The 26,739-nt window shown below is 37.0% G+C and overlaps 1 protein-coding gene across 1 annotated transcript; it reads left to right on the top strand.

Moving 5' to 3' along the window:
• Positions 1 to 112: 112 nt before the first annotated feature.
• plcd3a (phospholipase C, delta 3a) lies at positions 113 to 25,354 on the top strand. The gene is made up of 15 exons (XM_028042529.1): positions 113 to 623; positions 12,202 to 12,366; positions 16,925 to 17,153; positions 18,502 to 18,631; positions 19,826 to 20,051; positions 20,707 to 20,908; positions 20,991 to 21,135; positions 22,315 to 22,467; positions 22,575 to 22,727; positions 22,809 to 22,959; positions 23,076 to 23,192; positions 23,303 to 23,481; positions 23,583 to 23,718; positions 24,591 to 24,740; positions 24,825 to 25,354. Exons 1-15 carry the CDS (start codon positions 530 to 532, stop codon positions 24,977 to 24,979), a joined length of 2,385 nt encoding a protein of 794 aa, XP_027898330.1. The 5' UTR covers positions 113 to 529; the 3' UTR covers positions 24,980 to 25,354.
• The last annotated feature ends 1,385 nt before the right edge of the window (positions 25,355 to 26,739 follow it).

Raw genomic sequence — 26,739 nt, 5'->3', positions numbered from 1 at the left:
ATACTATTTTAATACGTAGTGATATTGATTTTTAATTGATGAGTTAGACTTCTAAAAATTTTAATATTCTTAATTGTATTTGTTGAACTTTCTAAAAAAAAAAAAAAAAGGGTTCTTTGTATAAAAATTGACTGAAAAAAATATTTTTATTTTAGATTGTGGCACTTTTAGCTCCAGAGAAGTTCCTTTTAACTGCTTCCTGAAATTAGTCGAGCGTCCCTGCTCTCTTTTATCCGGGTTCCTGTTTGTCGGTGCAACATAAAGAGAAGCAGGAGGAGGAGAGGGCGCCGGAACCGAGCTGTGCGCCTACGCTTGGTTTGGAGATCACCGTCTGGGGGAGGGACTTTTCTCACATGTGGAATGGGGAATAAATGTCTCTCTCAGCTGTCTCCTCCAGAGTTCGGGGACTGTCTGGGACAGCTTCAAGACACCTGCGTCCTCAAACCTTAAAGTTAAGGGCGCGCGTAAAATACCCGGGTAGCCAAAAGCTGAAGTCGCGTAAACTTTACAGTATCGTCAAGTTTTAATAATGTTAGGCAGCAGCAGCAAGTCAGCGTCCACCGGTCCTAAGGAGGAGAAGGGGACCGCGGCTGAGAGGACCAGGGACCCCATTAGGAGGCTCGGTAAGTAAATCTGAAATCTCAGTGTTGTCATTAAAGCCGTGTGAGTGAGACGAAACGGAAGTGCACCTCGGCTGGCATTGTCTTAATGTCAACATTGTGTTGACTATGCGAAACTGATTTTACGCATCGACTGAAACAGAATCTCTTCTACTAACTTATGACGTTTTATTTAAAATAAAATCCGTTTTTACCTGCTGACCTCTGGTTTAAATATCTCCAATCTGGATCTGCGCATTTTTCCCCGCTTGTATTCACATGAATTCACCTGCAGTCCAACAGCTACATGGTTGTTCTGCTTGAGGAAAACAGGGCAGCAGCTTCTCTGTGTCAGAGTTTTCTGCTGATGACCAGATAATCTCTGGTCACTGACGCATCTAATATAGCCTATCTGCTGGCGGTGAAGGATGTGAATCAGACTTTTCTACATTCTCTACAGTCCCTCTCGCTAACAGTTACACCTTATCCCGAAATAGATTCCAGCTGAGCAGCCACTGAGCGCCTGTCAGAATCTCTGACAAAACACAAGATGACCGGAAATGTGGACCAGACTTTAGGCTCACTGCACCTTTTGACGTAATTATCCTGGCTGAACCACCCTGAAGTTCCTTGGATTCATTTGGGAAGTTTGAATAGCAATTAAATGTAAATTTATTTTACGATTCAAAAAGTAAAGCTGATATATTCTTTTATATTCTCATTACTCAAATGTATTTTAGTTCCTTATTTCTGTTTCTTGGAAATTGAACATCACCTAAGAACATGGAGATTTTTAAATTGAGAAATCTTATGGCCTACACAATGGGAACACTCCTGACTTAACATTTTGTCCAGCAGACTGTTGATGAAACTGGCCACAAGGAGGGTGAGTCACACCCTCCTTGGCTGTTGGCCTCTTCCACGAACAGAAGAGGTTGGCTGTTCGTGGAGTGCTAAAGTGTATGAATGAAAAGTGTAGTGGAAGGAAGAAATGTGACACACAGAAACAGTGATATTCTTGAGAGAATTGAGAATCAAAACGCTTTTAAGAATTTGAGAAAGATTTATAAGCCAGTTGTGTTTCAGTTACAAATGTGCGCAAAACTTTATCTATATTCTCCTAATGTTGAGAAAAAAAACACAATTTTCTAATTGCGCTGTGTCCATTAAGTAAGAAACACAATTAAAATCATACGTGAATAAGTTTGTTCACGTTATAAGTGATTAAAAAACATGCCGCATCAACCACTTCCTGTTGACATCCTTGTGGTTTCCACCAGTGGTAACATCTGATTGTTGATCATGTGACTCGTGTGAAGCGAAAAAAAGAAAAGTGCAGTTTTGTGAGATAAACGAATTTCAAAAAATCACCTCATCCTATCACCAAAATGTTTTATATTTTCTTTTTTTTTAATTATTTTGGCGTGTCACCATTAAGCAAATTAATTTTCTCAATATCATATTGCGCAATGTCTGTGCGAGGAGTGGAGAGCCAAAGAACCCAAGCTGCTCGGGATCCAGTGTTAAGCTTCATCAGTCAGTCTGTCGCAGCAACAAATTTTGCCATCCAAGAACAATAAATTACCCATCAAAAATTATTAATCCTCAGAATGGAAATGACTAAACTCATTTGAATTTATCATAATTGATTAGTTGCTTATTGTAATAGACTTCGTTATCATACATCCAAAGTTATCTTAGAAATTGTCATGAAACAGCCACTGAGAGCCAAGAGGCAGATTTTAGCGCTGTCAATCATCCTCTGTGTGCTGCTGCTCACCTCTCCTGCCCTCCTTGCTCTGTCAAATATTCTAATTCTAGTCAGCATGGCCACAAATGATGGTGGATAAACAGTTTTCCTGTAAGGGTAAGTTGTTTCTCTGCCAGTAGCACGTTCAGCAGCGCTAAGACCTTCCTCCTGGCTCTGATTGGTTGGTTTTGGTCGGGAGCGGTGCATTTCTTCAGAGGGCTTACAGAGATCAAACTTTTCACAGATTATCTATCTCATTTTGTACTGTAAGAACAAAGGGACAGTTTTAACTAATATATAAAAAGCGTTCTTTTAAATAAAAGTTTCAGCTTTGAAGCCATTTACTGTATATTACAAAAGCGGCAGGAATAAACCCGCATGAGTTGTTTTTCAGTTGTAGATTTAAATGAATGTATTAGTAGTATTTTAAATTTCTTTGATCCAGCTAAATTTGTGCTGCAATAAAACCAAACATTTGTTAAATACAGCAATTAAAGCTTCTGACTTGAGACTCTGACTCTTCCCCGACACTTGCTGAAGCACGACTGATGTCTCAGCCGTGTAACTGTACCCCTCTGCTGAAAAATCTAATATCCAACTGCGAACGCTATATTTGAATCTCTTGCTAATGTAATTTGTACTGAAGGAGGTGAGATCACCCGCCTCCCGCCCACCAGGCTCCTTCCCAGCCACCACATGTCACTCTACATCAGTCCGATGGCTGATATTTATATCAGTCCAATATTTATTTTTAATCCCTATTCTCATCAGAACTAATGACACCAAAAAAGCTTTGTCATCCTTTGATGAACTGAGGCCAAAGGTCTTCAGGAAGTGTCACAAGACCGCTCCAACTTTCCTCTGCACTGCAGGAAAAAAAAGGTCTTGCCAAGTATTTTTGATCTAGCTTCTAGTGAAAGTACACTTTAAATAAGACAAAGCTAGTACATTGTCAGCAAGAAATAGGAGCTTGTTTTAAATAAATAATTCCTTAATATTGATGAAAACGTAGTAGTTGCACTTGCAGATTATTTTACTTATAACAAGTACATTTTCGTCAATATTAAGGAATTATTGATTTTAAACAAGCGCCTATATCTTGCTTTTAAGTTACTTTTGTTTTACTTCCACTGTAATAAGATATTTGCATTATGGTCAAAAGTGCTAAGTAAAATTTTGTGGTTTTACAGATTTAGTAGTTCAGAATGATCACACACAGACAAATATGTTTCTAGAAATTTGGGGATTCGTTTTCAGAGCAGACAAACAATGTGTCTGGACCTTAAACTTGGGTCCAAATTTAACCCAGCTGTGATTTGTAAATTGTTAAACGTTGAAGTATGGTTGTTGTAAAAAAAAAAACAGATGATAACAGGGTTTTGGGGTTTTATATCTCTTCATAAATACATATTTTTGACAATCAAAACATTAACTAAGACTTGATTTCAATACAGAAAGAACATTTCACTCAGTGAAGCTTGATGGCAGTAAAAATGTTCTGTTTTGAGGAATCTAATCCTGATTTCCACAAGAGTCATTACTGTATCTTAGTGAAAGTAATTCGTAATGAGTCACTTATTAATTTGTTGATTTATTATCAAATCCAAGCCACACAGCTCCAGATGCTGCAATGCTTCACAATTCTTCTGATAAAACTTTTCTTTTTTTGTGGAAGCTCATAAATATAATTGTAGGTCACAAAGTAGAGTTTACTGTTTTATGAAGGTGGTGCCACAATATCTTGCTGATTGTTGACACGTGTGCTCAACTATGGAAGAAGACCAGGGCCACTGAAAAGAAAAAGAAATCTAACTGTAATCTTTTTAAATCTTTAATTTCAGAATTCTGAGATTAACATCAGGATTCTAACATTAAAGTCAGAATTTGGACTTTTTTCCTCAGAATCCTGAGATTGAAGTCAGAAATATGTTTTTCAGTGGCCCTGAAAAACAAATTTGGTGTTGGGCAGTTTTGTCACTGATTTATTAGTTCTTTTGTGCTACAATCCATTTGTGAATGTATTTTACTTATTTACAAGCATATAAATAAGCTCTGATTTCTTAAAGCAAACAAAGCGGAATAATTAACTCAAAGTTGCTTGTTTTCATCCAAGTCTACAGGGATTTCTTGATCAGTTGTCCAACAAACATTGGCTGCTTCCATCTGTTCCTTATAAGACAAAACTGAGAAACCTTTAATTGGGTCAGCAGCAGCTGCAGAACCCCTAAACTGTTTGTGCCATATGTAGTGCAGAATCTGTGCTAGCTGACTCTCGTGACAGTTGTTATGCTGAGAGAAACATGAACCCTTTCTCACAGGGAGCTGCTGGGAAGCAATCATGGGAGAGAACTTTTGCAGATGTCATCTCACCAGTTAATATACAGTTTGTTTTGTTTTTAAAGACTTCTGAATCGCCAGATATTCTAAAAAAGGGTTTAGTTTTTCAGAATCAGAACCAGATGTTTGTGTTCTCAAACAAGGAATCCTACTCATAATGTATAATAGTTAACAGTTAGAAATATGTAAAGATTCCCATTAACTGCAGCTGTGTATTTTTGGCAGGTCATTATGAGTTAGAAACACTGCATAATGTCTAAAAAGCCTACATACAATACACCTCCACACTTTACCACTGGTAAAGGTCTTAAAAGAAATGGTTGTTATGGAGACGTGGCGACTCTAAGATGCCACATATTGCTGCAGTTTTCCTTCAGTTACACTTTATTTCTAAACATCCCTCATCATTTTATTTCTCTATATGATGTCAGATGAACTTGGATCATTTGGTTTTTAACATTTCAGTTGTTATAATTTCTTATTTTATTTATGCAGTGTAGCCGTTGCTCTCTGACTGTCGATGTGGACAGATTTAGGGGGATTTTATGTTGTGTTTCAGCCATTTTCTGACTTTTAAAGATGAGACTCGATCTGTTAATCGAAACTCAGCTATTGTCGGGTCGAAATATGAGATAATGTTAGACCCATACTGAAGAAGAATAAATGCTGAAACTGAAACAAAAGGTGTTGCAACACTGTGCAAACAGGTTATTCCACCTGTTTTTATTTGTTTGTATGTTACATTACGTCGCGGTCAGATTTAGGGGAATTTGATGTTGTGTTTCCCCCATTTCCTGATTTTTAAAGATCAGACCGGATCTGTTAATAGAAACTCAGCTATTGTCGGGTCAAAACATGAGATGATGTTAGACTTGTGAAGAAGAATGAATGAATCCTGAAACTGAAACAAAAGGTGTTGCAACACTGTGGAAACAGGTTATTCCACCTGTTATTATTTGTTTGTATTTTATATTACGTCGTTGGTGGAAGAAGTTTGAAATGACTGTATAATATATTTAAAAGTTTTTTAAAAAGTAATAATTTGTTCTGTCAGCTTGGTGTGGTCGCTGGCCTGATTGTGGGAATGCATCACATGGTAGTAACAGCTTGAAAAAACAGGCTTGTTATGGATGGAGCGCTGGTAGGGGGGTTTCTTTGTCTCCAAGCTTGATGGGGTGAATAGTGTGCAGGGAGGGGACGCTCTGTGTGCTTTAGCTTGCAGGGCCCCAACCTTTTTATCCTCCTGGCACCGACAGCATGAAGGCTGGGATTTAAAAGCAGAGGAGAAAGGAGCCATGTAGCTTGTGAGTGGAGAAATCTTTAGTGGTAACCTAGAATGAACAAAACCCAAAAGAACAATTTGTGTGGAAGTTGTTTGGACTGAGAAAGCTCTGTCCCTGTTCAACCCTGGAGAATCACTGAGGCATGGATCCATTAAAGAGACAAATCACATTTTTTAAGCAGGGTTCTGTGAAGCAGTTATGTGTAGTTAACATCTTATCTTTGAGTAACCAAGATTAAAGCATGTCCTTCTCAATTATTTATGATTAGCAGTTGTGATAACAGGGTTCAATTGCCTTTAAAACAACATACAAATATAATTTTAAAAAAAAGTTTTGTAATTTTACACACACTGCATAGTTAAGGAATAAAGTGAACTAAAATATTCAGGTCCACAAACTGACCTTTTCAGGCTTTGTAATCGGGATTCGGTGAGAAATTAGTGGAAGATTAATGACTTAAGGAAAATGAATAACATTTGGGTTGCTCCCAAATTTGATTTAATTTAATTTAAAATGGCTTTAAGACTCATTAATTGTGGAAAAAATTGTGGAATGTCCTGTAGAGTCCATAAAACCATCCACAATCTACACATCTCACTTTGGCCTCGTTAAATTATAACGAGGCCAAAGTACAGGACAGGATGGGCCTGGCAGGAACTAAATCAGTTCAAAAGTACTTTATTTATCCCAAAGGAAAGTTAGATGGCATAATTCATCCTAGTAAAAGGAGATGATTAAGGTGTGAGCAGAAACGCTCTCTGGTAGCAGTCAGCTTTGCAACAAATCTGAAGAGGCCTCTGACTGAAGACTGTTGCTGTATGACAGTCTCTTGACTGTCATGACATGTAACAGCTCATTAACAGCAACATCCTGGGAAGAACTGCTAATCCACCTCATTTGCTTTTGCTGCAAATGAGGTGGCTACATTAGCTACAGCTCAGTTCAGATGAAAAGAAAAAATCATTTTCTGAATAATCTTTTTTATTTTATTTTTTTCCAACATTATCTTTATTGGTTTTTCAACAACGTTTCCAATAATATACAGGACTAGCTGTATGACTGTGTGCTCTCACATCAAAGGAAAAGTCCAGGGTAGTTAAATTATTGTCCAACATTCAACTTGTCTTTCCTTGCCTGCCAGGTTGTTCTGGGATCTTTTAGAGCAGCACTTATTACATACAAAGTATATGAGAAAAGAAAAACAATGCCCCCAACCCTATAACCCCCTGAGAAGAAACAACAATTACAACAATAACGGTTTCTCTATTTTCCAGCAATTAGCCCAAATTATTTTAGTATTGTACATGCTTCAGAAAATACAAACTCGAATGTATAATTCAAAGTAAAGTAGTCAAGTATACAAATAAAGAAGATTATTTTGGGACACTACAGGGGACCGACCGTAACTATAACTCAGCCCCTCATGTCCATGTTTTCTATATATTCCATAAAAGGACCCCAAATATTTTGAAATAGCGATAGTTTCTGTTTTATAATGAAAGTAATCTTTTCCATTGGTAAGGTTGTGGATATTTCATTAATCCAGTTAATGAATTTTGGTGTACTGGTACTCTTCCAAGAGAGTGCTATGACTCTTTTTGCAAGTAGTAAACATAAATCCATGGCAGAATAATCTTTCTGGACATATGATGTCTGTCAGGCTATAAACCTAGAATGAACAATTTGGGGTCAAGAGCTAGTTTTATACCTAGTATAGTCTCTAGAGCTTGTTTAATCTCCCTCCAGAATTGTGTAACTTTCTTGCATTTCCAGATACAATGGAAGAATGTTCCTTTCTCTTCTCCGCTTCTAATACACAGGTCTGGGATGGCACCATTGTACTTATTAAGCTTTTCTGGCGTCACATACTGTATGTTCTCATTAGCCAATTAGATTTCAGGCATGTATTGGTAGTTTGTGTTTGTGCTTCAGCACACGCCTTCTCCCAGTCCTCTGAAGGTAAAGTCTCCTGTAAATCCTCCCTCCAAGCATTGAGCTTCCATAAAGAAGACTCAAAGGATCCCTCCATTAACATGCTATATAGTTTGGAGATAATTAATTCTTCATTTTGATTTCCAAGGTGGACATCAGAAGGATGGACTCACATTGATTTTGAGATGATCTAATAAAATTTCTCACCTGTAGATATTTAAAATAATGTTTACTTGGAATATCATACTTGGCGTTCAACTCTTCAAATGACATCAAAACCCCGTCCTCTGATTCCACCAGGTCTCCTATTGTCTTTAAACCTTTTTCAGCCCATTTCCTAAAACCAGGATCTGCCCTGCCTGGAGGGAAAGACTGGTTACCCCATATCAGACTGCAGCATGATAGGGAGGAGGAGTCACCTAAATACTTCTCAACCTTATGCCAAACCAAGATCATATTTTTGACTATAGGGTTTATGGTCTTTTTTTCAGCAGAACAATTTTCAATATTCACCCAAGGCAAGAGACATTTATCTGTAAAATAGTACATCCTAGTCCTCAATTGAGCTGCCCAATAGTACCAAAGTGGATTGGGGTACCTGAGGCCTCTTCTATCATACGGTAGATACAAAAGTGTTAAACGAAGCCTTGGTCGTCTATTCTTCCACAGAAAATGTATGAAAATGTTTTTAGGGCCGAAAATAAATTGGCAGGAGGTGGCAATGGGATGTTCTGAAACAAATACAGACGTTTGGGCATTATATTGGATTTAAGGACATTGATTAATGCTATAAGTGACAAGGGCAGGTGATTCCATCTGTCCACAGATGCAGTAATTGAGTATATCATGGGGTTATAGTTAATCTCAACAATGTCATTTATATGTGGTACTATCCTAATCCCCAAATATGTAAAACAATCTACCTTTTTGAATTGGAAAGGATTCCTGACACTGTTTCTTTCTTCTGAATTAAGTAACATTAACAAAGACTTATCTTCATTTACCTTATATCCTGATATTCTTCCAAATGTGTTTATTAGATCTAACAAGGCTGGAATAGAGTCTTTGAGTTTTTCCAAAAAAAGAATGACATCATCAGCAAATAAAACAATTATATGTTCCTGTTGGCCTATTGTCAAACCAGTTATGTTTTTATGAGACCACACTGTAATGGCAAACGGTTCTATTGCTAGAATAAACAATAAAGGGGACAAGGGGCACCCTTGCCTACAACCACGTTTGATTTTAAATGATTTAGATATAACTCCATTTGTTACTATTTCAGCATAAGGCTCATTGTGTAAAAGTTTAACCCATCGACAGAAGTTGTCCCCACAGCCAAATCTTTTCAATATCTCAAATAAATAGGGCCATTCAACTGAAGAATCTTTTTAATAAAAAAACATCTGATACTCTGCTAGAACATATCTTAACCTGATCTGTGAACACATTTGCGCAAAATATCCTTCTGTTAGCAACAAAATCTGGTAGTTTGCTGAAAAAAAGAAGAGTTATGGCATGATAACGCTAACCAACTTAGATGTTACTGTCCCCAAGTTTGGATTTGATGGGTAAAAATAAATATGAACTTTTCCTTTAAGTTCTTTCAGAAAATACCTTATGTTGCAGCAACTAGCTAATAAAACTCCAGAGCCAAAGTGAAAAGCAACAACAACTACCATCAACATTTTATGATAGCTAGAAGTAAATCTTTTTCAGCTTTGTGGGAATTTGTTCACAGGTCTCTGCAGAAGGTCATACCACTTCCTCTCAAATTGATTTAAGTCTGGCATTGACTTGGTTGCTATAGAAGTGAACTTTTTTTAAAGTATTGAAGATCATCGTTATGTTTATTTTAATTTTTTTCAGCAGTGGTTCTCAGTATGTGTGTGACTTTCCTGATTCGGTTTTAGTCAGAGGTTCATGTTCAGTAAATAGAGCGCACCTGCTGTGTGTAATTTAATCTCAGCTTTTCTGTGAATGCCTCAAAGGTTTTTTTTTTAGAGAAAATTAGAGACCAAACAAACACAGCGGACAGGTCGAGGATGAAGAATGGATTTTATTTACAAAACAGTTCACAATGTCAAAGTGCCTCATAAGTGAATAAAAGCAATCTGGAGGCATAACAGATAAAATCTCACCTGTAAGGAGGTAATAAAAGCATAAAAGCACAGAGGATCTAAAGGTTAAAATGTCTCTTAAAATTAAGGTTTTTATTTCCCTTCCCAGTGACTTTGGGCTGTTTGTAAAGCAGGATGTTGCACAGGTGAGGAGCAGTAGAGCAGAAAACACAGACCCCCAGGATGCAGGTCAGAGTCCTTGGAGGAGGAGACCATGGATGTTTGAACATGGGATTGAATGTGCTGTGGCGTGGGGCGCGCTCAGACAAACACGGATAAGACATGGAGTTTAAAGAAAAGCTAGGTTCTTAGTGATATTCACAAGTAGTCATGTGGTGTGAGACTTCAAATCCTTTGTAGTTGTGATGTTACGACTCTGTAAAACATTTGAAGGTGGTTTATCTTGAAAGTCCATCTGCTGCCTTGAAAATGCAATTCAAGTCAACAAGAAAATTGTTTTCTTTTAACTCAGAAATGAAAATTTATGAAGTTGAACAAGAGACAAGTTGTCTAAGCATTTTTGAGTTTTAACTAGTTGCTGCAATTTAAAGCAAATAATTATTTCACAATGAGCAAGAAAAAACTGCCCTCACCTAGTTAAAATTACTACTTACTTTACATTAGAATAATTAAACTTTTTGTTTCAAATTGCATGAATTAAATTTCTGATAATGAATTTTATTAAACATCACAATAAATTCTGCTCATAAACATTTAGTGTGAACAGGACAAGCTGCATTAAAATGAACATTTGCCTTAATAAAACACAAGAGTCGGAACAATCTAATGCACTTCCAACTCAGGATACAAAAACATGCCGCTAAGCATTCTGGGAAATAGTTCCCACTCTTATCTTTTTCCTCTTTCAGTTTTTTTAAAGTGCTAACCTAAAAACTCTAGTTTATTAAACTCTTGGAGGTTTGGCAAAATTAGCAAAAAGTTAATAAGTTTGTCTTTCACAAACTCACACATTTAGGTTCAAAATTTAAAACTCGCAAAATTTATTTGACTTAAAGAGTAGAATACACAATTAAATGCGGCTCAAGATGTGAAAAAGTTCAATACTATGCATGTATTTATTCATATGTTAGTGGGTTATTTTAAGACTAGAGATGTATTATGATGGCGGAAACACCTTTCTTAAGGATTATTTTGTAAGACATTTTCAACATTTTATTGATATTTAGTAAAATAATTCCAGCAGTTTTATGTCAAAAGAGGTATTTAAATTTGGACTATTATGGAAATGGATGACATTTCTTTAGCAAATGTTGGTGAACAATGTTTATTTCAGGTATTTTTAACTCTGATTTCTGTTCAGCCTAAACTAGTCATAAAACTTAGCTGTTGTTTTGGAAACTGTGACTTAGTGAATGATAATAGAAATCAAAATTTGTTCTTTTCATCTCATCTGGCACTTGTTGTTGTCATACTACAACAGGTACTATATGGAGTTCGCAGCTCTGTAATGATGCCCAGTAATTAGCTGGTGTTTCCTGTTTCCAGGTTTTGCACCTGAAAGTCTGAAATGTTACCTGTTTACATTCTTTTCCTTCGTCTAATTAAAGACACAGCTCATCTAGAAAGCTGCAGAAGGTTTGAAAAAGTGCATTGAAGCAATTCACTATCAAAATTTGTCAATAAAAAACTAACTTGAATATTGCAACGTGGAGCTTGTATTCAACTTCAAATCCACTGCATTGAACTAAACTGAAACTTGTGTGTATCTTTGCACCTTTGGAATGAGATTTGGGAAACATTTGTATAAATTCTTGTTTTGACCTCAGTCTGACTTTTGAAAATCACAAACTTTGGACCAGACTTGCTGCTAAGTTTTAATATATTTACACATTATCAGTAGAAATGTTTATCAAAATAAGGGAAATGTTTTATGGAAATTGAGTTTCATAAAGCGTAACGTTCACCTTTCAGACTCGTTCCCCAGTAAACACTGATCTACAGGTTTCATACAGGGCTTGTGTATAAAACACGAGCTGAGGTTTGCAGTGTAAGCAGGAAAGTGGTGATTATAGCTGTATTATTCTTCTGTATCTGTTGAATCAGAGCGTGAGTAAATAGAGCAAATGTTCTGCTCATAACCTTACAGAAATTCTTTATTTATTTTTACAAAAAAAAAAGACATTTTTGAACAGCACTCCTCATTTTTCTACTGTCTGCAGGGATTTTGGACAATGAGGACATCCGTGTGATGATGCAGGGCTGCAGCATGGTAAAAGTTCGCTCTCTGAGGTGGCAGAAGAACCGCAGCCTGCAGCTGCTGGAGGACGGACTCACCGTGTGGTGTGAGACGAAAAGCTCCCGCAAAGGCAAATCCCAGCAGACATGTGAGTCTCATCAGAAGTGCTAATCAAGTTAGAAATTGGATAGATGACCTAACAGGAAGTGGAGAACAGAGGAGGAAATGGCCTCTTAAGATTTAGCATATCCAGGAACAAATACAGTCCCTGGGAATGAGAAGAAAGAAAACTGAAACATTATCAAACCAACCATGAATAGTTGTGTTTTTATTACAAATGTGCACAAATCTTTGTCTATATTCTGCTAATGTCAAAAAATATACAAGTGACAAGTCAATAAAAGTCATGGCAGTGACGGATGTAAACAGTTAGATGAGATATGAGATAACCCTTATTCGAAATTGCCGTGTTTGCTTTAAGGAAATTTATTTTCATAATTTCAATTGGTGTAATTTTATGGTTAATGGAAATACAGCTACTGCCTCTTGCAGCACTCTTCAAATATCAACTCTTTTCTTCCACAGCATGGAAGAAAAGGGTTAAATAATTCACAAGCAAACAAGAATGAGGTGAAAGAATTTCGACACAGCAGAAACTGAAAGTTAACTGGAAATCTGTGCAGGAACTTCATCTGTCTGTCAAATCTCAGCCACCCATCTGTGTTTTTCTGCCCACAAACTCAAGAGGTTAAACTTGATTCATAACCTGTTTTAGTGTATTCTTAGTATTCTCCTTACTAGAATATGAATTCATAGACAATGTAATTGCTTAGTCATTTTCTTTTTGAAGAAAGTTGGTAAATAAACTGGTACTGTGAGTTGGGTTGTGGCATGCATGCAGAGAGTTTGACCTGGAATTAGATTTAAGCTTCCAGAGTAGTGACACGTTAAAGCTTGTTCAGGTGAATCACAGTTTTTCTCTGACTTCCCCGAAGTCATGATTCTCCGAACTCCCTCTACAGTAGGCGCACCAATTTAATTGCTTTTTTTTAAAAAGCAAACATCGCCTGTCGATCTGTAAAACAAAAATATCACCTGAACAGAAACTGAGTGCGTTAAAATATGTTGTAGTGCTGAAACTGTGAAGAATATTTATTTTTAGTTATTGTTTATTTGACAGGGACACTCACAAGAAACATAGATGATCTGGAATGAAAATGTATTATTATTTTGACAATAAAATGATCAAAAAGAGAAAAAAAGAAATTAAAAACATATAAAACAAGTGAAACATACATATTCGAAGCATATAAAAATTAGATAAATGTTAGAAAAACATTAAAATTTCTAATTGTTTTTCCATATATCACTTTTCTAATTTATGAAAACCTAGTAATGCTTGGTAAATACATTTGTTTTACATTGTTTTATATAGAAATCACATGCTTTTTCTTTGATTTGCTGCATCACATCTTGTTTTTTGATCTACTAACCTAACATAAAAATTTACATATTTAATTTCTTTGAGTCTAAACTAATTAAATGCTATTTTTCTTTTATTTTCACAAGTACCACAAACTTTGCAATAAAGAATCTACATAATTTAAGCTTCCTGTTTGTCCACTGTAGTAAATTGTTGATCTGTGTTAGTCCAGATGCATTAACTTCCTTATTTACTTGTCACCATTGCATCACATGAGCAAATTATGAATGGAGCGATTTATCTGATTTTATAAATCTGAATTGTTTGCTAATCTCTGACCTGATTAATGAATAAAACACATTTTCCTAAAGGCCTGTACAACAAATGTACGTATACTGTGTGGCTGGTGTGAGAGCATTACACAAATTGAACTTATAAGTAACTTTTTTTACATTTGATGCACCCAAAGTACCATATTTTCCATTTCATGAAGATTTACTGCTCAGTTCAGTGCTGACGTAAATGGAAACAATATCGCTCACTTTTTTTTTTTATTGCCCGACCTTTGTGTCTTTTGCTCCTGCTGTGTTTATGTGGATGCTGAACCTCTGAGAGGCCTGCAGGGTGGAGAAGAAGTGGGCAGACTCAGGTTGAACTCGTGGTGAAGGCCTTCTTGATCGCGTTGCAGCTAAAAATAGAAGCATTCAGATTGCTGCCCTCCCTCCAGCGATGACGACAACACTACATGAGACCAGACTAACCACTTCAGCTGATTGACGCTGTTAATAACTCCCTTTAGCGGCTGCTGAAGATCTAATCCGGCTTTGCTTTGCTTCTGGATTTTTTTTACGTTTCATTTTTAACTGACACCTCCAGGTATGGACTGTTGTGTTTAATGATCCAGCTTCCATTCCACTTCCTGAATGTTGTGCTGCTGGTCTAAAAACACAAAAACATGCAGGTCACTTCTGCCACGTATCTGGAATAACCACAAGAAAAGAATATGGAGTAATTTTGAAGAGGTGGAGAGAGAGAGAGAGGCTTTTATGGCTTTTAGTGAGAGAATGAGGCGATTGTGAGCCCAGACTCTGCTTGTTGCACAACAGACTGTGGGCTTCTTGGTGCAGAAACGCAGCAGCCTCTGAACTGAATGACATGTTTGTGTTTAACTGAGCAAAACTCAGTTGTGTGAACTGGTGTGTCTCTGCCAGTTTTAAATCCCCCATATTCGTCTGTGCAGCATAGCTCAAATTGCTTTCATTTTTCAATTCTCAGTAGGATGTAGATCCAGACTTTGACTAGGCTGTTCTAAAACACAAATAAGTTTTAATCGAAACGATTCAAAGCAGTTCTGGCTCTATTTTCAGTAGAGTTGCAACTAACAATTATTTTTTATCTGATTATTCTGACAATTAATCGATTAACAAATACAATAATTGGCACATTTTGCAGATTTTTTTATTTAACCACTAAAGTCTTTTTATACAATATTATGCATGCTTTAAAAGATGCAAATAAGCTAATTAAAAAAAAAAGAAAAGAAAACAAATATTTTATTGCCTGAAATGCAATTAAAGAGCTCGGCTCTTTCTGCTTGACTTAACATCAGTGCAGTGAAGGACTAATCTGTTGATTATTTTTTGAATTAATTGACAAATAATTGGATAGCTAAAGGTGTTCAAAATTAGATTGTTTGGCAGAATTTGAGCCAGGAGATGCTAAAACTGGCACTTGAGGATTTATCAAGTGGCAGTTTTCAAATATTTAGAGCATATTTACACATATTTACCCTAAATGCAAAATGTAGCTATTTTGTATAATTTAGGTATAATTAGTATTGAGTTTGTTGTTCTCAGCAAGTTGCCATTTTTGAGTCTGTATGTTAGAGTAAACAATTATTTAATTAGTTGACTATTAGTTAAATAACTGATTCATTACAACTTATCCAATGAATTGTATCAACCCTAATGTTTAGTGTTGTTTAGTTTAGTTTGTAATTATTATATTAAAATGGAAAAAATATCAAGATGTAATTGTAGTTTGGGATATTCTCCAAACAAAACTGTAGTTTTTTAGCTGACTCTCATAGAAGCCCATTGCATACGGTAAAATGTACACAAAAAGACATTTAGTCAACAGTGAATGTGAGGAAATTGTTTGATGCCTTCAGTTCAAAAGGTTTTACACACTATTAATATGTGTGTTTGCTGCTGTGCTGTATTAAAATTTGTGTTCAGAGGGCTACAGCGTTTGGGGAGCTACCTTTTAGAAGTAGCTGAATTATTAAGCTTTGAACATGACAAAAGCTTTAAAATGACATTTGAAGATTAGGATCAGTGTTTGAGGAGTCCATCAGGTACTAATTTATTTACTTTTTATAATTCAAAGGCTTCATGCATACACACTAAACATCCATAAGTATGTTGTCGGATTGCTAGAGGCTCTTAAAGGCCTCAAGGATGACCGACTAATGAACCAGCCCCTTCCCCTCCTGACTGAAATCTCATTAAGAGCTTGTGGACTCCTCTTAAACGTGAGATTTGCAGATTTACACCTCTTAGAAAATCCCCTGCTGCTTCAGCAAAAGTTAATTGTGATCAAGAAACTAATAGAGTCTTGCGATGAAAGGCTTTGTAGCGGTAACAAGTTTTGCTGGACGTTATATTGTCCCAGAGGTTATTGTGATAAACGATAATATTGTTGTTTTGAGACCATTTTCAAGCAAAATGCTGGCAATGGCATAACAATGCTAGAACACTTTTAATTTAAATGAACATTTAACACTGGAACTGGAAGACATTTTACATATCCAAGATAAGCAAAACAGAAACAATAAATAAAATGAATCATGAAGTCTATGTGAACAAAACTGAATACTTTTATTATCCAGTTTTTGGTTGAAAGAGAGAGAGAAAAGAGAAAAAACTATAAATCATGCAAATAATTTACAGTTTATTGCAACAAGCCTGGCGATAAAAGGCTGTGTCGTTCAGTTTTTAAATAAAAACTAGCTCAAAATGGCTACCGAGGAATTTAACAGGATGTCCTGTTGGCTGAACAGATGCATAGTGGTTTCGGTGTTCTCAATTTGTTACATTTAAAGCACAAACACTACAAACTAAAGGCTTAGCATTTGACTTAGATTTCACAACCTGCAACTTTACAATCTGTTTGCTTTACTGGGATTTACAACCCGACCTTTAGCTGCTCTATGTGTGCTGTTGCAATCTTCTGCTTTACACATGAAAACAAGCCAAAAACTCTGCCTCTGCCTCCCCTCCAGTTGCAGTGACGGAGGTGGACTGCGTGCGCGAAGGCTGCCAGTCGGACGCCCTGAGGCGGCTGTCCGAGACGGTGCCGGAGGACCAGTGCTTCACCGTGATCTTCACGGGATCCAGGAAGAGCCTGGACCTGAAGTGCCCCACCGCTGAGGAGGCCCAGCGCTGGGTGCGAGGCCTCCGCTTCCTGAAGGACCGCGTCACCAGCATGACGCAGAAGGAAAAGCTGGACCAATATCCTACTAGAATACGTGTGCAGAAGTAAACCCAATGCAACCAAAGCGATGTTGCTATGGTAACTAACTGTGGTGTCACATGCACTGAGTACAGCTGAGGTGAGAAGTAATGATTATGTTTCAAAAGCCCCTTCTAAATATAGTCCAACTATTGATGTTAATTACAATCACCCAGGTTAGACTGAGTCTCAGTATCAGATGGTATGATACTCCAGTTATTTAAAAAGCCTTTAAATAACCTTGTCTTTAATTTCAGCAACATAATCTTACTGAAATCCAGTCTTTAATTGAGGGCAGTTATTTTGTGGAGAAAACAAAAAACTTACTCCTCAAGACTGATTATCCTGGAACTTTTAAATATAAATATGCACCTGATCCAGTGCTTCTTAATCTTAAAATGGCTGCCTCCTCAAGTTTACAGAGTTCTGCTAAGGTCCCTATTACTTATGTGATTTGAAGCTAGGTCTGACACAATTAATCAGATTAATTGTGATGAATCGATTATTGAAATAATCGGCAACAAATTTAGTAATTGATCAGTTGGTTAACTGGAGTATGAAGTATATAAAAAATGGCAATTTACTGAAAAAAAACAACATATTCAGAGCATTAATTAAGCTAAAACTGGACAAAATACAGCTCTGGAAAAAATGAAGAGACCACTGCACTGAACCCCATTGAAAACCTCCTGATTATTTCACCAAATATTGATTTCTGAACTCTTCCTGAGTAAAAACATTAGTATTGTTGTTTCTAAATGAATATGAACTTGTTTTCTTTGCATTATTTGCATCTTTTTTGTTATTTTGAAAATTTCTAAGTTTCTGCAAATAAATACTAAATGTTTGCTTGGAATGTCAGAAACATGTTGTCAGTAGTTCATAGAATAAAAGAACAATGTTCATTTTACTCAAACGTATACCTATAAAGAGTAAAATCAGAGAAACTGACAGTTTTAAGTGGTCTCTTAAGTTTTTCCAGAGCTGTACTTAGATATATCTATATATATTTCACATCAAAGATAAAAACACCTTTCACTGTTCAAATTCACTAAATAAAAGCTGTGATATCCACACTATACATTTTTTGCAGACAACGAGCTTATATCTATAAAAGTACTAAATTATGCTTCTGTGGCTTTAGCGCTAATAGAAACAAATTAGGATCCAATATAATCTGCTTTGAGATTATTATTTAAAATTGTATCCCCCGCTTATGGTCTTATTATACTATTAAAACTTTTAGTTTATTTTTTTAAGTTAGAATTTTGTTGTGCTTTTCAATGCAAGATTATGCAGTACAGACTTTATGGTTCAGCGTCTTTTGGTTCCCTTAACTCTCTACAATTGGATTCAAGGCTACCTGAAGCATGCAGATGAAAACCAGGATGGCAAGATGACCTACGACGAGGTCAAACGGCTGCTGCAGATGATCAACATCGACCTGAACGAGCAACACACGCGCTGTTTGTTCAAGGTGAGAGACATGATCTGTGTTTTCTCTGTTTGGTTCTCAGCAATGTCAACACAAACCCTGAGAGTTCATCTGTCTGATTAGCATGTTTTCATTTTCCTATGGTGACGTGAATTTGAGTCTGTGTTCAATTTCTAGTCCAGTCAAGTTTGTTTGTGCAAATTTCAACAACAAGGCAGTTCAAAGTGCTTTTAACTATAAAAACTTAATATAGTCATCAATTACGGAGCAGCAATAAACATTATATTTTGTCAAATACCATTATCAAAGTCATCAACCAAAAACACATTCAATATATTGATTAATGTTCCAGTCAGTATGAATCAAAAGCAGCTATAAACAAGTGAATTTTAGCTGTGTTTTGGCTGTTTTGCATTTTTATCGAGCATAAAAGCTGAATGCTGCTTCTTCATGTTTGATTCTGGGGATGCAGAGTAAACTTAACCTATATGACTAGAGTGGTCTGGAAAGTTGACACAACACCAACAGGTCTTTAGCATATTTTGATGCTGAGCCATCCAGTGATTTCTAAACTCACTCAAGTATTTTAAAGTTAATTTTTTGAGCTTCTGGCAGCCAATGTAAAAATTTTAGAACTGGGGTGATGTGCTCTATTTTCCTGATTTTAATAAGCAGCATTCTGGATTTTTTTTTTAGGCAGACCTGTGAAGTAATCAATGTTACTAAAGACAGACATATGAATGAGTTTCTCTACAGCTTGCTGGAAGATTAGTCCTTCAATCCTGGAAATGTTCTTCAAATAATAGAAGGCCGACTTTGTAACTGTCTTTATGTGACTTTGAAGGTTCAGGTCTGAGTCCATTACTGCACCCAGATTTCTGACCTGATCGCTAGTTTCTATCAATAATAACATACGGGCTCTAGATCATTCCTCTTTAGGTCCAAAGATAATACCTTCAGGCAGTGAAGTTATTGCTGTTGCATAAGAAGAGTTTATTTCATGGTAGACCTTCATAGTAACCAGGCAGTGAGTCAACTAGGCTCCCCTTTGTGTGTTTTTCTGCTCTGTGAGTTGTGCTTTCTTTATTTAGGTGGAATTACCTCCTGCTGTGTCAGCGCTTTGTTGCAGCAATCTCTCGTTTTCATGCTCTCTTTTCACACAGCAAAGATTTTTGAAACACTTTCATAACAAAAACCATATTGTCTCTGGTGTATTTTCTTTGTTGTGTGCCCCAGCGCTGTGACAAGTCCCACGACGGCCGCCTGGATCACAATGAGATCGAAGAGTTCTGCAAGGAGCTCATGCGACGACCCGAGCTGGAGAAAGTGTTCAGACACTACTCCAGCAACGGCTCTGTGCTCTCTATTGCGGAGCTGCGCGACTTCCTGGGAGACCAGCGAGAAGACGCCTCGCTGAATCACGCTCAAAATCTCATACTCACCTACGAGTTCAACGACTTGGGTAGGCCTTTAAAACCAGCTATTAGCTGAATGAGAGGAGGAGCTCAATTTATTTTTGTCAATATTTCTGTTTTGTCAAGAAGTCATGATAGTGCTTACGTCTGGAAACATAAACTGCACAGAGGCGGCAATTTAGTTCTGCTGTTGCATAGAAATGGTTTGTTTTATGACGGTTTTATGTAGCTAACATGAGTACAGTAAAGTGCAAAATGGCAAAATTATTTATTGCAAAGAGCCTATCATGTAATATTTTAAGTGTTTTTAGGCAATATATTTTCAGTGTTTCAGTTTTACTTTTTTTGTACTCGTTTTCAGTCCAGATCCTGATCATTTTGAAGTAAATGTTTAAACGATGTTTAAATCTTACATATTACGTGTTACGTTCTTACATAAATGACAACTTATTTTGTACATTTTTAATTAAGAAACTCAGTTAAGTATTCCTCTGGACTGGACTTTATTCTGTTTTCATATATATTCTTATGTTTTATTTTTTGTGTGAGTCTATTTGCTGTTGTTGCACAGGAATTTCCCAATTGTGGGACTAGAAAGGATATTTCTATTTTATTCTATTCATGTGCATATACAGTAGTTTACCTATAGCCCTAGAACACATTGCAACAATCATGTAAACATGACAATTACATTTATTGCAGCTCAGAAGAAGATGGTGATGACACAGAACGGTTTCACCATGTACATGCTGTCTATGGAAAATGACGTCTTTAACCCAAACCACGCCCATATCTACCAGGACATGACCTGCCCCTTGACCCACTACTTCATCTCCTCATCCCACAACACCTACCTCACCAAGGACCAGGTCACCAGCGCCAGCAGCACCGAGCCTTACATCCGGTGTGTTGACATGAAATAAAACCTAATTGAGGAGTTTCGGTTGATAGTTTGTGGTGTAACACGTCGTCTTTCTCTCCTTCAGGGCTCTGAATCAGGGATGCCGATGTGTGGAGCTGGACTGCTGGGATGGAGATAAAGGTGAGCCTGCCATTTACCACGGCCACACCTTTACCTCCAAGGTTCCCTTCAAGGAGGTCATTGAGGCCATCAACCAGTACGCCTTTAAGGTATGACTCACCACCTATACCCGTTCTTCCTTACTGTTAGTAAACATTCTTCCTGTCATTGCCTGTGCCATTTACTGTAATCATCAATTTAATTCGATACAAAAATACCTTCTTGAGCCCAAAAGGAAAGTAAATGTTGTTGTGACTAGTATTACTAAGGAGGTATTGTGTGTTTGATGTGTTTAATTATGATTAATCACAGCAATGAAAGGAAACAAATTATTCAAAATTCACATTTTGCACCTTTTTATACTTCTAGTTTAATACTGCTTCTAAAAACAGCCATTTACCATAAACTTATTATTTTATGTTTTAAAAACTTCCAGAATGTTACTGCCCCTCACCTAGCAACCCCAGTGAGGCCCAGCCCGTTACCTAGCAACCGCAACAAAGCCCAGCAGGTCACCTAGCAACCCGAGCTGAGTTCCAACGCATTTGGTCAGCTAGTTTTGCAAGTTTTTTGTTGTTGACTTACCAATCAGAAACCAGCAGCTTATTTAGATTTAAAGTGACAAGAGGCCCTAAAATAATTTGTTGTGAAAGGAGCTCAAAATAGGCAGAACTTAGTAAACTAAAATGTCATTATCTAATAACGATTTTGTACAAAACTATTTTCAACATTTTGTATAACACATAGACCAATCCTAACTTGTTTAAGAAAGTATAATAGGTCACCTTTAACTTTGTAAGCTTGAAATGTAAATATGCACATTTTCAAAAAAATATTTAAGGAAATGCTTTATTGTTTCAAACCTAACATGTCTGAAGACATGAAGGCTTAAAAGAAATCATTTGGTTTCAAACGTTAATTTACAAATGTTAAACATAAACTGCTTTTACTTTCGGTGTAATTATTGTTGTAATATGTACATACTACCTTGGTTTTATCCAAACTTATATCAGCACTGTTTTAAAACAATACTGTTTTTTAAAGCTGTTCTGTTTTTTTTAAAGTGCTTTTAAAAACAGCACATCCGTGCTCACATATCTTTTCACTTTCGTTTGCGATTCTGCACTGTTGACCGCAGTACAAAACCGTGTACTCAAGACCTCACCTAGCAACCCTAGTAAAGTGCTAAACCTCTAGCACTTCTTAATCTAAGAAGTGTTCAATTTCTTAGATTAATAACGTTGACAGCCCTATTTTAATGCCTAAATGTTTATTTTTTTTCCCTGTAGGCGTCCCCGTACCCCCTGATCCTGTCCTTGGAGAACCACTGTTCAGTGGAGCAGCAGGCTGTCATGGCCAAACACCTTCGCACCATTCTGGGCAAGAAACTGCTCACCGAGCCTTTCAGTGACCTGCCGCTCAATGAGCTGCCTTCCCCTGAAGTACACACTCCCACACACACACGCACACACAGCTGGGTTTTCACTTATAGTCTCACAGGCTGTCTGGTTTTCTAATGAAATCATTTTTACTATTTGCTTTTCTCCAGGAGCTCAGGGGGCGTATCCTTGTGAAGGGAAAGAGACACACTCCTCACCTTGGTCAGCTGGGAAAGAACGGGAGCTTCGCTAGCTTCTCCTCGAGCTGTGAAGACGATCAAGGAAGCATTAACAAGAACACACCCAAGAGTGACTCTGCAAAGGTCAGTTCGGATTGTTCCGACTTTTCACCATTAAAAAGCAAATGTTTAACCCAATGAACCAGTTTACCTTTCCATTTCCAGGTCTGTTCCAAGCTTAGCCCCGAGCTGTCGGAGCTGGTGGTCTACTGCAAGAGCGTCTCCTTCCGTGGGTTTGAAAGTGCATCCAAACTACCAGCAGATGAAATGTCGTCTTTTTCTGAAAACGAGGCACTCAAGCTCATCAAAGACTCCGGTATAAGCAGAGGAAATGACACAAAGGATTTCTGGTTTCAAGCATTTTGTGCAGCTGAATGTGCAATCATCTTCTTGTGCTTCACTCTGTGCTGCTTTCTGTCTTTTCACGTTTAGGGAAGCTTTTTGTACAACATAACGTCAGGCAGCTGAGCCGGATCTACCCCTCTGGCCAGCGCCTCCAATCATCCAACTTTGATCCTCAGGAGATGTGGAACTGCGGCTGCCACATGGGTGGGTGATCAATACTAGAAGCAGGGTTGCTAATGAGATCTGCAGTTTTTGACTTTATGAAAATATTCTTTTATTTTCTCATTTCTGATTGATTGTTTCACTTCCATCAGTGGCTCTAAACTTCCAGACGCCCGGGGAGCAGATGGACCTCAACCAAGGACGCTTCCTCCCCAACGGTCGCTGTGGATATATTCTGAAGCCCAGCTTTATGTGCAGCCCGACATCCAACTTTAACCCCGAAAACACGGGCGGAGGCCCCGGCCACACCCCCACCCAGCTGACCATAAAAGTGAGCCGTGGACGCTATTAAAGCCATTAGAAGCAGAACTTTTTCTTATTTTTCTTTCATTTTCCGTCTAATTTTCTATATTGCTTTGTTTGTTTCCTTAGATTATATCTGCTCAACAACTACCCAAAATAAACACAGAGAAAGCCACCTCCATTGTGGACCCACAGGTAGTGGTAGAAATCCATGGAGTGGCCATAGATAGGGCGAAGAATAAAACCCCCCGCATTGACAACAATGGTAAGAAGTACTCCAAATATCCTATTACTGGTATCAGGATTGACTGATTTATATAGCTCTTTACAACAACCAACTAAGACAACCAACACACTTCAATGCAAAAACACAAAATCTTACCAAGTTTTTTTTTTTTACTAGTTTCTTGTCGAATATATTAGTACACTTGAAATAAGACAAAAATAACTTATAAGTAACTTTTCAGAAAGATATAAGAGCTTATTATTAAGTCAATAATGTCTCTGCTGCATAAAATAAAATAAAAACACACACAAAGGTTTCATTTTGCATAAAAGTATTTTGATCTCAATGATTTTCAAGACTTCTGAGAAAATGTTCTGCAAACTGACAAAACAAAGAAATTATGTGGAAGGTTTGCATCCTGTCGCATATGACAAACGTCATACCAAATGTGATAGGAAAACTTTGGTTATGCAAGTTCACCTCTGAATGACAAAAACAAAATAAATATTTTGTACTTGTCTAGTTAAAGTGTGATATTAAATCTAATTGGGACACATTTGTGGCTTAAAAAATGTTTCAGTGTAATTACAATAAAACAATTCTGCAAAGAACATTGAATCAAAAGTGAAGCAAGAGACTTCTGGACTTCTGGCAGATTTTACCGCTAAGGGTGACGCAACATGTTATATGCAGTTTCGTGCATAAAGACCTTAAAAAAGTTTTTGCCTCAATTAATGAATCACAATTTGAAAACTGCTTTTGTATTTACTGTGTCTGATCATTTAAGTGTGATAAAGCAGCAAAAATGGAGAATACTTTGTCATTGCACTTTAGGTGTTTTTCTTATCCATTGGAATGGCTTGAAAGGTACACAGAAGGATACATTTACAGCTCTCTTGCGCCCTCTATAGGCTTCAACCCAAGATGGGACTGCACTCTGAGTTTCCAGCTGCAGGTCCCTGAGCTGGCTCTGGTGCGATTTGTTGTGGAAGATCATGACCATGCAGCCAAAAATGACTTTGTGGGGCAGTTCACGTTGCCCTTCACAAGCCTCCGTACAGGTATTTGTCTTATCTCAGTAGTGTCATGTATTTTTTTTTTGATTGTTTGTTTTATAACATGTTTGAAACACTTTTTCCAATCAGGATATCGACATGTTCACCTACTGAAGGCAGATGGCTCCAGCTTGTCCCCAGCCTCACTCTTCATCCATGTAAAAGTGAGCAACCTAGGAGTTCCTGTCAAGAGTGTGGCAGAGCGTATGGCCATGGCAAAAGGAAAAAAAGTGAAATGTGCCTGAACCAGATGAAAAGATACATTTTTAGATATGAAAAGAGCTTCAGAGGAAGAAGCATTTTAATCCAAGGGGACTGCTGCTGTTACTGCCAAGTTCCTCTTGTCAACAAGACCTCAAGTGGTCCATTTCTGCTCTTCTGCTGCAAAATACCGGAAAGAAAAGCTGAAGAGGCAAGATGGCTCTCAGATGCACTGTGAAAACAAGAAGACTGAGGCTCATAAAACACCCTTAACAGGCCTTAATGTTTTAATGCCAACTCTTAGACACGTCTCCATAGATAAAATATGTTTTTACTGATTTTTGTAATGTAGGTTTGAAAAACAGTTTTAGCATTTTTTTATGTTCTATTTTCAAAGGATGAGATGAGATTAACAAAAAACAGAGCACTTTGTCATCGGATGCTATTTTGCTACAAAAAAAAGCTAGCCATGCCTACATGTGCCTTAAACCAGTGGTTCTCAAATGGGGGTACGCGTACCCCTGGGGGTACGTGGAGGTACTGCAGGGGGTACGTGAAGCTTTTCAAAATATCTTTAAAAAATCAGTAGGCTCCTCATAATAAGTCTTGGGAAAAATTATTTTGTAAAAAGTTCGATAAAATATAAATGTGTGTTCATGCACTGAATTTTATATTCAGTATTTAGTTTCAATATCCTTTAAAATAAAACGGTTTGACTGGTTTTATACCTTCCTGGTGGTCACCGTCTTCTGTTTTTCTTTTTTGTTTAACCATGCAATGTTTGCAATATGGATGTATTTGTCAGGTTCACTGATATAAGTTATTTGGCTTTAATACATCAGACAGTGATTTTACAACACTGTACCTCTTTTTAATTCCAAAATTGTTTTGCCCGTGTCAGGGGGTACTTGACTAAAAATATATTTTTAAGGGGGTACATCACTGAAAAACGTTTGAGAACCACTGCCTTAAACTATGCATAGTTTTTTTTAACTGAAACACTGTTAATTAAGATGTACTAAGCTTTTAAGTAATTGTATTTTTCACAATGTCTTAGAGTTTGTGCTATCAGTCTTACTTAAAAATAATATTAGTATGTAGATAATATTTATCTGTACTTAATTTGTAGCTATGGTGTATTAGCCTGAGTGTCATTTCAAACTTATTGAAAAAAGTGTTAACTAAACCAGTGTTGAATGTGCATGTAAAGTTAATATATTCAGTTAAGTGATAAACTTGTTAATGAATTGATTTTTTGCCATTTTTTATTCTTATTTAAAGCTAGCAACAACAAATATTTGCACCTTGTAATTACAACAAGGTTTTTTGTAGATTTTAACATGTCTGACGAGTGAAGGTATATTGCACTGTTTTAGGGATTTATTCTTTATAAAGCACTGATAACATCATTGTCTGAGACTTGTCTTATTTACAATTTTTTTGTTTTGCTTTTTGTTTTTTAAATGCCTGCAAGAGTGTGGATATTTCAATGACTTCACGCTTATATCAGCTCACCTTTGACCTGAATACCATATTAATTTAGGACTTTTGTTCATTTATTTAGACCACTCTTTTCCAGGGTGAATGGCTATAAAACAAAATGAAATCATTTTTTAAGAGCTATCTGGGTGCACCATCTTGAGGCTGTGTGAAAATTATACACTCATGCTCAAATACTGACTTCCCTTCACCTTAATATTTAATATTGGCACCAGAGTTTTTCAAGTGTGCTCTACATTTTCACAGGATCTCAAAGTGGTGTACAGAAATCCTGCAAACTTACGTGTCCATGAGGCATGATGCT

The sequence above is a fragment of the Xiphophorus couchianus genome, chromosome 16, assembly GCF_001444195.1.
Source record: "Xiphophorus couchianus chromosome 16, X_couchianus-1.0, whole genome shotgun sequence".
NCBI classification, from domain to species: Eukaryota; Metazoa; Chordata; class Actinopteri; order Cyprinodontiformes; family Poeciliidae; genus Xiphophorus; species Xiphophorus couchianus.
The sequence above is the reverse complement of the archived record's forward strand: the minus strand, read 5'-3'. Positions and strand labels throughout refer to the sequence as shown.